Source organism: Crinia signifera, chromosome 4 (genome assembly GCF_055691185.1).
Source record: "Crinia signifera chromosome 4, ASM5569118v1, whole genome shotgun sequence".
Taxonomy (NCBI): domain Eukaryota; kingdom Metazoa; phylum Chordata; class Amphibia; order Anura; family Myobatrachidae; genus Crinia; species Crinia signifera.
Genome location: NC_139220.1, coordinates 118378421 through 118392730, shown reverse-complemented (window position 1 = coordinate 118392730; position 14310 = coordinate 118378421). Strand labels below are relative to the sequence as shown.

At 49.2% G+C, this 14310-nt stretch overlaps 1 protein-coding gene across 1 annotated transcript in view; it reads right to left on the bottom strand.

Moving 5' to 3' along the window:
* Nucleotides 1-6227, bottom strand: part of PPM1H (protein phosphatase, Mg2+/Mn2+ dependent 1H) — a 143879-nt gene extending 137652 nt beyond the window's left edge. The window contains exon 1 of the mRNA XM_083182308.1: nt 5685-6227. Within this exon, the coding sequence (XP_083038434.1) occupies nt 5685-5917 (233 nt within the window). The 5' untranslated portion in view covers nt 5918-6227. The remainder of the gene's footprint in view (nt 1-5684) is intronic.
* Between the last annotated feature and the right edge of the window lie 8083 nt (nt 6228-14310).

The window sequence follows — 14310 nt, the reverse complement described above, 5'->3', positions numbered from 1 at the left end:
AATACCACAAACTCTTGAACCAGTCCGGAGCAATCAGAATGGCCAGCGCTTGCTGAGACTTCACTCTTCTCAAAACCCTCGGTATCATTGGGAACGGAGGAAAAATGTAGACCAGGTGAAAATGCCATGGAACCGTCATGGCATCCACCGCCAAGGCAGTTGGGTCCCTGGTCCTGTTCATGGATGCCATTAGATCCACACCTGGGAGCCCCCAGCGACTCACAATCTCCTGAAATATCTCTGGATCTAATGACCATTCCTCCTCCAGCAGATCCTCTTTGCTGAGGAAATCCGCCTCCACATTCCGGATCCCCGGAATAAAGACAGCAGACAGAACCGGAACGTTGATTTCCGCGAGACTTCTTGCACCGCCAACATGCTGCGAGTCCCGCCCTGATGATTCAGGTAAGCCACAGCCATGGCGTTGTCCGACTGTACTCTGATCGGAAAACCCTTCAGACAATCCTCGGCCTGTTGGAGTCTTCCAGACTGCTCGAAGTTCTAAGATATTAATTGGAAGTCTGGATTCCTGTTTGGACCACAGACCCTGCAACCGATGGTGAAGGGCAACCGCCCCCTAACCCCTGAGACTGTCATCGGTCGTTATAACCACCCAGTCCGAAGAGCATAGTGATCGCCCCAGCTACAAGGTCTCTATGTCCGTCCACCAGAGTAAGGACTCCTTTGTCTCCTGAGAGAAAAGTAATCTTTCCTGTTTCATGGTTTTCACATTCCCTGACCAACAGGAAAGGATGTTCCATTGAAACTTTCTGGAATGAAACCTGGCAGACTGAAGCGTCTCGAAAGTAGCCACCATCTTGCCGAGGAGCTTCACCCCTTGCCAGACAGTAGGCCTTGAAGCCTGTAGTAAAAGTAGTACTAACTGCCTGATGTCCCTTGCTTTGGACTCTGGAAGGAATACCCGGTGTAAATGGGTGTCCAGGATTACTCCCAGAAACTGCAACCTCTGAGAGGGAATTAAATGGGATTTGGGTAGATTGAGCACCCAACCCATGTCCTGCAAGAACAGAGTTGCCACTGATAAATGATCCAGTAATTTCTCCTCTGATTCTTCTTTGAATAACAGATCGTCCAGGTAGGGGCTCTATCCCCCTTAGCCTCAGTGACGTAGCCATAACCGCCATCACCTTTGTGAATACCCTTGGTGCTGTGGCCAGACCAAAGAGTAGGGCCTGGAACTGTAAATGAGTTTCCCCTATCGCAAAGCGAAGTAAGGACCGATGTTCCTTGCAAATGGTAGATGTGCAGATATGCATCCTGAATGTCTATGGATGCTAAAAATTCCCCTGGCTCTATGCTGCTAAGTACTGAGCGCTGGGACTCCATGCGGAAGTGATCCACCCAAAAGGTGTTGATTTAAAGAATTTAAGTTTAGTATGGGTCTGACTGACCCGTCTGGTTTGGGAACCAAGAAAACGATTGAATAAAAAAACTTTCTTGTGTTCCTCCTGAGGAACTGGAACCACAAGCTCTTTTTCCCTGAGAGACAAGGCCGCCCCCAAAAGGACCTTGCGTGAAGTGGCTTCCCTCGGTAAAGGGGTTGGAAGAAATCTCTGTGGTGGATTCCCCCTGAGATTTATCTGATAACCTTGTGACAATAGAAAATATGCAAGGGACTGAGGCCGGAATGTTCCACCTGTCCCGAAACTGCAGGATGCGACCCCCCACTCGGAGACCAGAACAGGGAGCCTGTACCCAGTCATGCAGAGGATTTATCCTCTCCTTTAGACACTTGCTTCTTACTGAAGGCCCCAAATCTGGATTTGGCGGCTTTCCCTCTACCTCTTCCAACCTGTCCTTTACCGGATGCTCCCCCTCAAAAGGAGGAGCGAAAAGCAGGCTTAAACACCCCAAACAGAGCCTGAAGGTTTCACAGAGGTAGTAAGAAAAGTACTCTTTCCCCCTGTGGCAATGCCGTAGCCTTTGACAATCTAGCCACGGGGGCATCTACCAACTTCACATGCTCCTCAGGCATGGGATACATATTTGCATATCTCTTGGACAAAGACACCTTTTTATCAGGGACTTTCCAAGCTTCCCCCAACAAGGAGACCATACCGGCATCCAAAGGAAAAGTCAGATTCTCTGCGCATGCTCTTAAAAATACAATGAGCCTGTACTTTGTCCTTCTCTGACAAATCCAAAGCATGTTTTACAGCCAGGATTAAATACTCAATCCCTGGGACAGAAGCATCAGCCTCTTCCTTCAGATCCCCAGATAAATCATCTGTACAAACACCATCATCATCTGAATCTACAGGTAACAGAGGAGGTGTAGCTTCAGGCCGCAAGGATGAAGGGCTCTCAGGGGTTTTTGAAAAATTTTCCATAAGTGCATTCATTTTATGTATATCCTGCGCACTGTCCTGTATGACCTGCAGCAATAAGCGGTCCCCCTTGCGAGGGAGCAATGGATCCCCCTTTCATGATGGCGGCGACCGGCCCACCCCCTTTCATGACGGCGCCAGCCGGCCCCGCCCCTTTCATGATGACATCAGCCGGCCCGCCCCCTTTCATGCCGGCACCAGCCAGACACACCCCCTTTCATGACGGCAACGGCCCGGGCACGCCCCTCTAGTGACATCTGCGGGCTCGGGCCGCCCCCAGGCGCCCTGCCCAAAGCCAAACCTATAGTGAACACTAGGTTGCTCAGACCCTTGGGCAGCGGGGATAGCACTTCTAGGATAACTGCACTGTGTACTTCAGAAAGCTCAGCCAGGCTTCAGCTCTGCAGCTATGTAGAGAAAATGGCACCCGCACACAAAGTAGGAAGGGACCGAGTCCCTGCTTCAGCTGAGTAGGAAGCCAGTATCGGCGCTTTTCCCCCTTTAGCCGCTCCCACAGTAGTTTCTCCTCACCTCCTTGTGCCTCCCCCTCAGGTCGGGATCACTTGGAGTCGTCCAGCTACGCTGGACACCTGTAGCAGACTTCACTTCCCTAGTGGGATTTCAGTCTGCAAACCCTTCCAAGATGGCCCCCGCCATCACGTGAGGTCCTTCCCCCACGATCCCTTTCTAAACAAGGAGCCTGTTCCAGACGCTCCCAGGGCCCAGGCAATTAGCGCTGTGCAGTTGGTGCAGACAGCCCACCCATGCACACAGAGCACTGACAGGACGCGCTTCTGTCAGCCTCTGCTGCGCTCTCGGTGTGCAGTGCTTCTTCTCAGAAGCTCCTGCGGACCCTCTTACATCCCAAGGTTAGCTGTATCACCGGACTGGACGAAAGAGAAATCTGAGTTTTTTTTTTTTTATTAGTCTATTAAAATGCTGATCACCAATGAGGGCTTATGACCAATCAATGAACATAGTAAAATTAGGGAAGGGGGACGTGCGGCCATGACTGTTGTGTCTAGGGACACAATCATCCCTGCTTAAGTCAAATCTTAAGAGTACATTATTCCAGCAGAGCTGGTGGAGGATAATATAGTAGGAAAACTGAAATAGGATAGGAATAAACAAAAGTCTACAGTAATTCCAAAAACAAACATTAAAAAAAAATAGGGATAGAAGGTTTTAGGAATAGAAGTATGCTGTTTAGATTGGCAGTACGATGCTCATCTGTCGTCACATTTTATTCTCTGATTTGACTACCTAACTTAACAAAAGAGCATGGTGGTAGCCATGGCACCGATGCGATGCTGCCCGATATTGATACAGCAGGCAGTATTGCATATCCCAAAGCTTAGAACCCGGGTTCGGCCAACCTGGCAATTCGACCAGGGTTATAAGAAGGGTTAAACCCAGGTCGCTCTCTGTATAATGGGCAACCCGCATTTAACCCTTTGATTGCCAATGTTTCTGTAAGATACGTGCAAAATATCCGCTAAAAATGATAGCCTCTCTCAAAGAAATGGTTTTCTATGAAGGTACTAGGTTCTACCAATGAGCCCAAGCACTCATTATGGTCATACAACAGAGGGTCGCTGAAGAGCACAAAAAGCAGTGCCTAAGCTACAGTCACGGGAATATCATCTGGAAAACCTCTTTCCATAAAGCTCTAAACAGATGTGCAAAATAACCACTAAAATTGCCAGGGCCGTAGTCGAGAAACATGAATCACTTTAGCTATTGCCGGCAAATGATCTGAAGTTAATTGAAGTTTCATTCGATATTGCTCCCCAAAAAAAGAAAACCATTTCTTTGAGAGAGGCTATCATTTTTAGCGGATATTTTGCACATATCTTACAGAAACGTTGGCAATCTATGGGTTAAATGCGGGTTGCCCATTATACAGAGAGCGACCTGGGTTTAACCCTTCTTATAACCCTGGTCGAATTGCGTGGTTGGCCGAACCCGGGTTCTAAGCTTTGGGGGCCCATTTATCATCTAATATTTGTGGCTAATTCCCTGAAAACACCAGTTCTCAGGGTTAGCCGCAAATATTAAATATCCCCCAAATGTAAGATGTAGGGAGTGACTGTAGCAGGAATCTCTGATCCCTGCTGCGATCACTCCTGTCCTGCCCACAGACCCATAGGTTACTACCGGGGATATGCAATACTGCCCACTGTATCATTTATCGGGCAGCATCACATCGGTGCCATGGCTACCACCATGCTGTGTTTACGGTAACCCATTGTAGCCTGTGGTACAGCCTGCACTGCTGGCGGGTCAGTGCGTCAGCGGGTCCAGCGCTAACCTGGCTGAGCATGGGCTCCTTTAGGAGGGAGATACATACTGCCAATAGGATCACATATTAGAATGCTATCCAGGGCAGTAATATTTCCCACAGATAACATTGTATATGCAATACTTATTATATTGGTCCCTTGGTGCTTTCACACCACACCTGGGACAACATGTCACCAACCAGGCAATAACCCAGGTCCGAGATGCAGTTTTAAAGGGGTATAACAAATAGAACACCACATAGTAGATTATTTTTTTCTTCGCCAGTATACTTAGCAGCTGTAACGAGATGGCCTTCCCCAAATTACCAACATACAGTTACCCAAATATTGCTGCCACCCGCAGTTTTGTTTACAGTTCACAAAGAAGTTAAACAGCAGCAATTTAGTAGGTGGGCACAGTGCCACCTGGATGATGTCTCACTTTTCTCACAATAACAAGCTCCTAGGCCAATAGTTTACATCGATAAAGTTTCAGCACTACCTACTGTCCGCTTCTAACACCCCCCTTGGCACCATCATCTCAAATACTGCACTCACTTTAAGATGACTGGCATCATTTATCCCAACAATGCCAGGGCTGTCACCTATACTTATGTGACATTGGGTCAGATGTATTAAACCCGATCAAGTGGAAGGCGATGGCTCACCAGCTGCTTTAAAAAATAACAGTTGGGGGCTGATTGGCTGCTGCGTCATCACCTTTTACTTTATACGCTCTATACATCTGCCCCATTATCCTGTAAGGCTAGATATACTTAAAAATCTCCCCGGGAAATGGACACAATCAGCGTACACAGTGATGACAGTGTAACAGTAATGACACACCATTCTCATTCATTCATCTGACAGGAGACCCAGAGCCCCAGGCCTGCAGCACATGCACCAACAGCACCCCCTGGCCACTCGGGCACATGCCATTCTACCATCGCCATCAATACACCGGGCAGCGGCACGCCAGCTGTGACCTTGGGCAGGGGAGCGGGGCTGCAGCCTGGGCAGGCGCTACGTGTACGGGGCAGAGGCCGCTACTCACTCCGCATATCCCGTGCTCCAGGGCAGCCGCTTGCTCTCCTTCAGGATGAGGATGGGTCTGGCGATGTGGTCGGCGGAGCACTCAATCTCGTCCTGCGACAGTCCCAGGAACTCGGGTCTGACATAGGGAAACCTCATAGGCAAGTCGGAGGCGCTGGCATGGTCAGAGCCGGAGCTGCCAGCCATAATTCCACCCATGAAATTAGCCACAGCAGATTTTACCCGAGTGAGCATATTACAGCGGGCGGCGGGCAGCTGGGAGAGGCAGCAGCAGCGGCGGCGGGCACTGGGCTCCCCCCTCCTCCTCCGTCAGATTGGCCTCCCCCCTGCCTGCGGGCAGAGCGCTGCATGGACCGGGCTGCGGGGAGAGGAAGGTGGGAGATAGGAGCTGCTGCAGCCTCTCCTCTTCGGCGGCGCTACTGCGTGCGATCATCCCGGGGCTAAACCTGGCGTCATGTGACCCGCACTGTGTCATGTGACCCGGCAGCACGGGCGGCCGGTGTCTTCTTCCGTGTCCGCACAGCGTGTCCGGCTGTGCCCGCACTGCCCACCTGTGTGCTCTGCCCACCTGCACGCGCCTCATCATGTGCCGGCATGTCAGCGCCAGGCGCCATTATCTGCGTGCCAGTGCCGGAGTGTTCCACATAACAGAGAAGTGTATCTGCACCTGCCCCACTACATCATCCTTATTATTAATATTCATATTTATAATAGTTTATAAAGCTTTCAGTCAATAGGACGCAAAGGGAGCATCCACTTATGTATGATTGTTTTTCTGGCAATAAAACAGCCTATTGGCAGGATTTTCTACTGCTTGTCAATGTCTATGTGGCTTGGGTACTTGTGTATTGGTATGCGATGCGATGCGATGGTAGCAGATGTTATACAATTTCAAATTGTATACCATCGAATTGTATAAGCACCCTAATGGGTGTTTTCAATGTTAAATGTGCCCCCTATAAGATAAACAATTGTATAAGCACCGTAATAGGTGCTTACAATGTTAAAAGCACCCCCACGCCACCCGTGCTATCAACGCCAACCCGAACATACTTGCCTACTTTTGAAAAGCAGTTTGAGGGAAATTTTAGATGGTAGCAAAATGAAAGCATACATCTCAGTGAGGCAGGCATTCAGCTTGTAAATTACTGAGCATGACAGGAGGAGTGGCGCATGTATTGGGTGCCAGTCGGGGCCCGGGGGTGGTGGGAGAGAGGATCAATAAGGATCAGGCTTAGTGGGTGGGAGAGAGGTTAAAGAATCATACAATGTTATACTTACTGCTGCTCCCGGCCTCCCGGCTCCCGCTGCCCAGCTCACTGCCACTGTTCAATGCTGCTGCCGCACCTAAGTTCCTCCTCTCCGCTGCCCTCCTGCTCCTGGTGCTTCCGGCTCCCACTGCTGCTACTGCTACCCAGTGACGCGCCATGGCTACCCACACAGCCCAGCGGTGGCCCACGGAACATGCTGTTCGCACATGCGCAGTAAAACATTTTGGGAGAGGGGACAAAAATCCGGGAGGAACCGAGGGATTTGCAAGGGAGCGGGAGGAGGATTGAAAAAAAGGGAGACTCCCGATAAATGAGGGAGGGAAGGCAAGTATGCATTATACACAGCGACCATATTACATTATACACAGCCCCCCATATTACAGTATACACAGCCCCCCATATTACATTATACACAGCCCCCCATATTACATTACACAGTCCCCCCATATTACATTATACACAGTACCCCCATGTTACATTATACACAGTCCCCCCACAGCCCCCCATATTACATTACACACAGCCCCCCATATTACATTACACAGTCCCCCCATATTACATTATACACAGTACCCCCATGTTACATTATACACAGTCCCCCATATTACACTATACACAGCCCCCATATTACATTATACACAGCCCCCCATATTACATTACACAGTCCCCCCATATTACATTATACACAGTACCCCCATGTTACATTATACACATTATACACAGTCCCCCCACAGTCCCCCATATTACATTATACACAGCCCCATATTACATTATACACAGCCCCCCCATATTACATTACACTACCCCCAGTAATTACAGCCCCCCTCCCCCAGACTAGTACACATAGCCCCACAGTGCCACATTACACACATCCCCTCACTCCCCCAGTACACAGGACAGCACTCACCTGGCTGTGTTGTCCCTTCCTGGGAGGTGCAGCAGGGAACTGACACTGTGGTAGATGAAGCACATGGCAGCCGGTGATAGGAGCAGGAAGAGCCGAAGAGCATTGCACGGAGCTCACTCACTCTGTAAATGGGTGGGCGGGGCCAGCAGCAGGGAAGCCCTGACTGACGGCTTTCCTGCTCCTTCTGCTACACAGACTTCCCACAGCACGTCGGCCGGCTGTCATGTAGCAGCGTGCAGACAGCACCCGGCGCCCCCCGGGAGTCCGTGCGCGCATGCGCAGTAAGGATTTTGCGGGAGTCCCCACAAAAAACGGGAGGTGGGGGCAGGTTTGCGGGGCAGCAGGAGGCTCCTGCAAAAAAGCGGGAGTCTCCCGCTGAATGCGGGAGGGTAGGCAAGTATGCCGAAGCGTAGCGAGCACAGCGAGCCCGTGTGGGGCGGCGGTACGCGTCCTCCGACCTTTTCATACCCCCACTATCCACGTCCGCGTGGAGTTGACTTTATATAGTGTGGCGAGTGCAGCGAGCCCGAAGCGTGGCGAGCGGACGCGGAATACATGTGAAGTAATGCGCTGCCCCTCGTGGGGCTCGCTGCGCTCGCCACGCTTCGGGCTCGGTGGCTCGCTGCGCTCGCCACACTATATCAAATTATCTCCACGCTGACGTGGATAGTTGGGGTATGAAAAGGTCGGAGGACGCGTACCACCGCCCCCTCGCGGGGTCATTGCGCTCGCCATGCTTCGGGTTGGCATTGATAGTGGCAGTGGCGTGGGGGTGCATTTAACATTGTAAGCACCTATTAAGGTGCTTATACAATTAAAGATTGTATATACAATTTAAAATCACATCTCATTGCATTGTATGCCATTGTATGCCATATACAATGGTATACAATTTTAAATAGAATACAATGCCATATATATATGCCATATGAATATCGTGGGCGCCGTGATAATACACAAGTACCGTGGCTTGTCTAATGCTGTATTACGTAAATCTTCTGTAAAAAACAAATTATTATAGTTTGTTATTATTATTATAGTTCAGCACTAGGCTGTGGGCATTGCTATAGTTTGGCACTAAGGGTGGGATGTACTAAACTGGAAATGTAAAAACCCAGTTATTGGGTTTTTTTACTGCATTTTCAAATGCATTAGAGCCCCACTGCCAGGGCTTCGCCGAAGGGGGTTACCCCAGCTCTAGCTGGCACAACCCCATAGAAGCCTTCGGGTTTACACGCCCCCTGCACGCCCCCTTTGTGATGCCAATCGCATATGTTAGTACTGGCTGGGTCCGATCTGAGTTCCAGGACTGTCGATTGGGATGCCTGAATATAAGTGGTGTATGACGGTATCCATGTGAAGTGCTGTTTTGGGGCTAGTCACAGACTTACTGTATCCTGCTAATAGTATAGGCCCGGCATTATACCTAGGAGCTGAAGCTGCACTTAAAGCCCATGGCTAATTTATTTCTCCTCTTAGTGGTAATGCAGCTTCAAGTAATTTTCATAAATTTAAACAAAGTTTTCACAGCATAATTACAAAGATCTAGAACAGGGGTCCTCAAACTATTTTGCTCTGGAACCCCAGCAAGTTACTGCAGAAGGTCATCACATGCATGGCACCATTGTAGAGGCACAAAATGATGTGAGGATTCTAAATTAACAGACACTTCAACAGATTGTTCAGACTCCTTGAATCACTGACTGAGATTGGAAAAGTCATCAAACTGACGGTGAGCAACATGAAGTCGTGACCCCCATGCTGAGAAGGTTGGGAGCCACTTTGGGGTCAGGATCCACAGTTTGAGAACCGCTGATCTAGAACATAAAAAAATCATCATAAATGGTACATACTGTGGTATATTTGATTTAAACTTTGCCAGTGCGATAGAATTAGGCTGATCAAGGCCAGAGATGATGTCACACGTCCTCCTGCAAAAGCTTGGGGACACCTGCGTTTTTCCTGGCACTCCCCAAAAACAGGTCAATTACCACCCACAAATGGTGCTATCCTGTCAATGAAACTGCAGCTGGGATGCAAATTAAAAAAGGCGTTGCAGTGTGGTCAGCTCAGGTCATTGCTGACCACATATGCGCAGACCCCTGGCTGAGCATTTTGAAGGGATAGGCTCCTATCAGTGACCCTGTCCCTGCATCTGCAGCAATATACATCCCGCCAATAGAATCTCATATTGCAATATGACCTGGGCGGTTAAACCCACACAGATCGCATTGTATATGTAAATCTATAGTAAATGGGCCCCGAAATCTCGAAACAAAGCTCCAACAAAAGTGTCATGACTCATATTGCTGTGCCCCATATAATCCACATAGGGCAGGGGTGGGGAATCTAAGGCCCGGGGGCCATATGTGGCCCCCATAGCCAGTCTGAGTGTCCCTCCCACCTACCTGGCGGCTTTGCCGTGAGTCAAGTATAGGGGAATTCTATATGGAGGTCAGTAGTTCTCGCGAGATTCCTCTTAATCAACAGCAGCTGGAGACTGTCAGTCCTATTCAGCGGCAGCCTTGGGATGGCTGCAGCAGGATGGCCCCCGAAGGATTTTTTCCCCTTACAAACGGCCCTTGGCACAAAAAAGGTTCCCCACCCCTAGGGTTACCAACTCATCCCTTTAATCCAGGACACATATTAATTATACAGGTTCTGTGGAGGTTTAAAACCAGGTGAAATGGAGTCTTGAGGTGTGGCAGTTTAAAAGCAGGTTAAAGCCAGCCACAGAACCTGTGTAATTAATATGTGTCCCGAATTAAAGGGATGAGTTGGTAACCCTACCCACCCCTGAAATAGGGGGTGAGAGTTAATAGGATGAGAGATTTGGTACGAAATCTCCAGTTGTTTTAAATCTGCAATCATTTACACTGCTTAACCAGTTTGATTTTGAAGTGCAAATGATTGCCGCTTTAAAAAAAGCCTGGAGATTTCTTACCAAATCTCTCACTTTCTGAATCTCTCATCCTATTAAATCTCATCCAGTGTGTTTTGTCAGTAATTATGGGCCTTATTCTAGTTCACTCTTTCTGACAAAATCTTTCTTAGATGGACAAAACCATGTGCATTGCAGGGGGGCAGATGTAAAATGTGCATAGAGAATTAGATTTGGGTGAGTTATTTTGTTTCTGTACAGGGTAAATACTGGCTGCTTTATTTTTACACTGCAATATAGATCTCACTTTGAAGTAAAACCCCACCCAAATCTAATTCTCTCTGCACAAGTAAAGGCCCCCATACACTAGGGCGACTTGTCCTTAGGACAAGTCGCCCCCGACTTCTCCCTGAGCTTCCCCGGCTGCTCCCCGGGGGAGCTTGATTAGATTGGCACTTGATGTGCCATTTTTTACATGTGATAAATCGTCTCGATTTATCACATGTAAAAAACCCGGGGAGCAGGGGAGGGGGGGGGGGGGGCTACAGAGGTGGGAGCAGGGGGTCTGGGGACCCTGCGGGGACAGCGTGTGTGTCCCCCGCTGCTGGGGACGCTGCGGGGACAGCGTCTGTGTCCCCCGCTGCTGGTAACGCTGCGGGGACAGCGTCTGTGTCCCCCGCTGCTGGTAACGCTGCGGGGACAGCGTCTGTGTCCCCCGCTGCTGGTAACGCTGCGGGGACAGTGTCTGTGTCCCCCGCTGCGGGGACAGCGTCTGTGTCCCCCCGCTGCTGGGGACGCTGCGGGGGACACAGGCGGCATAGAGCCGGGCAGGGGGAGCCGGCGGGAGCTGTCAGTGCTAGAAAAAAAAAGCCTATACAATGAATGGGCAGCCTGTGATTGGCTGAGCGCTCTCTCAGCCAATTGCTGACTGACTGAGAGAGCGCTCAGCCAATCACAGGCCGCCCATGCATTGTATGGGCTTTTTTTTTGTATTCAATACTGACAGCTCCCACCGGCTCCCCCTGCGCGGCTCTATGCCGCCTGTGTCCCCCGCAGCGTCCCCAGCCCCCCCTGCTCCCTCTACTGCCTCGCCGCCCCACTAGGTCCCAAGTCGGGTGGTCGGACGTGCAGCAGGTCCGACCACCCGACGCAGATCCGATGCGCACGGGACCGCGCATCGGATCTGAGGGGACATCAAAACTAGCCGATTTTGGTCCGATTTCGGCCAGATCCGACTGATCTGGCTGAAATCTGACCAAAATCGGCTAGTGCATGGGGGCCTTAAGATCTGCCCCACCTGCAGTGCACCTGGTTTTGTCCATCTAAGAAGGATTTTGTCAGAAAGAATGAACTAGAATAAGGCCCTATGCCACTGACTGTCCTGAGCTTCAGTTGAAGTTAGTTAACTTACTAAGTGGCCAGTTTGCTATAGTTTTAAAACCGATGGGTATTACCAGCTTTTTGTGATAGGCAATTACAGTATTTAACCCTTTGCAGTCTAAATTTTTTTTGTAATTCATGTTTAAATTAATTGTAATTTTGGTACTTGTTTTCTAGCACGGCGCCTATCTTATGCCATTGCATACCACTAATTAAGGTATGCAATTGTATGCAATGGGACACGATTCTCACTGTACAATTTTAATATCGCGTTTAATATGTCATGCAATGCGATCTGTAATTGTATAGGCACCCTGATGGGTGATTACTATGTTAAATGCACCCCCATTGTTAACGTCACCCCCACTACCAATTCCAACCCGAAGCGTAGAAAGCGCAGCAAGCCCGCGAGGGGCGGCTGTACGCATCCTCCAACCTTTTCATACTTGATTTTATATAATGTGGTGAGCGCAGCGAGCCACCAAGCCCAAAGCGTGGTGAGCAGACGCGGAATACATGTGAAGTAATCCCCGTCCCCTCGCCACACTTCGGGCACGGTGTTTTGCTGCGCTCGACACACTATATAAAATCTACTCCACGTCGACGTGGATAGTGGGGGTATGAAAAGGTCGGAGGACGCGTACCGCCGCGCTCGCCACGCTTCGGGTTGACGTTCATAGTGGGGGTGGCGTTAACAATGAATCACCCATCAGGGTGCCTGTACAAATAAATGTCTGTGTGTGCGTGTACATGTGGTAGGCAACATAGATTGTAAGCTCCACTGGGGCAGGGACTGATGTGAATATGTATGTGCTATATAAGAAACTGTTAATAAATAAGATGCTTAAAACAGGATTAATCTTGCCTTCACAAGTTTGTACTGCGATCAGATCTGAATAAGGGCCATAGTGTAAGTGACATCACTGTGTGTGACATAATATGTAAGGGGCATTATGGGGTGGGTGGTCCAGAAAGTTTTTTGGCAGGGCTGTGAATTCAGCTTAAAATCTAAATAGGCTGAAATAGCATAATTGATAAGTTAAATGCATGAGGCCATATGTGCTGGTATCTCAGTACTGATCAGTGGCGGTTTTTACCTATGGGCTGCAGGGTTGCAGCCCCCCCACCCAGGTAAAATCCACCACTGAAGTGAAGCCAGATGCAGTCTGTGAGACTGCACTGGCTCCACTGTAACTGGCAGCGACTTCCTATTGGAAGTCCGACCTGCCAGTCACCCAAGGCAGTCCCAATGGGATGTGTTCCCTCCCTCTGGGATGCCTCTGTGGGCATCTATAGAAGATGCCACTATGGGCTGCTGCATAAAATCTGGGGTGATGCGCAATCTGCATTGTACAGGTGCCAGGATTTCACTTCAATGGGCTGCTGCCGAAGCAGCCCATAGAAGCTGGCTGCATATGCAGTACTGAGGTCGGTACTGCGCATGTGCCAGTCCCAGCGCATGTCATCATTGTACAGGCGCCGAGAACACTGCGGCGGGACCAGAGTGGCGGCAGAGGAGGTGCCGGCATCGTGGCCAGCAGCAGCTCCCCTCCTACCATAAGGTAGAAGCCGCCACTGGTAATGATTGCTGTTTATATAGACAGGTGAGTAAAAGTAAATGATCAATTATACATGTTTATTTTCATTAGTAATTGTACTATATACTGTATGTATCAGAGCAAATGTTGTAATGCTAACTATTCTAAGCTGTCTTCTTTTCTGGCACATCCCTTGTAGTTTTGCTTGTTCCTAGCAGCATACGGCTGATCAGCCGCCTGCATTCTGTGATCTCTCCCGCAGGTGGCTCTGAGTACACTGATTCCTTGGTCCTTCTTCACTTAATATTTATTTCCATTTTTTCATATACATTGCACAATTTTGAAAATGCAAGTGCACTATTAAAAGGCTGATGTATTAATAATCATGGCAGTAATCAGTCTATGTCGTCTAAATTGACTGTTTTCATTTTGAAGTAAAGCATCCCAACCATGCACTAAATGTAACAAAGTAAAAGTGAGTACCCTTCACCAGCGCATCACATAAACATATAGGGCCTTATTCTAGTTCACTCTTTCTGACAAAATCCTTCTTAGATGGACAAAACTATGTGCACTGCAGGTGGGGCAGATCTTACTTGTGCAGAGAGAATTAGATTTGGGTGGGGTTTTACTTCAAAGTGAGATCTATA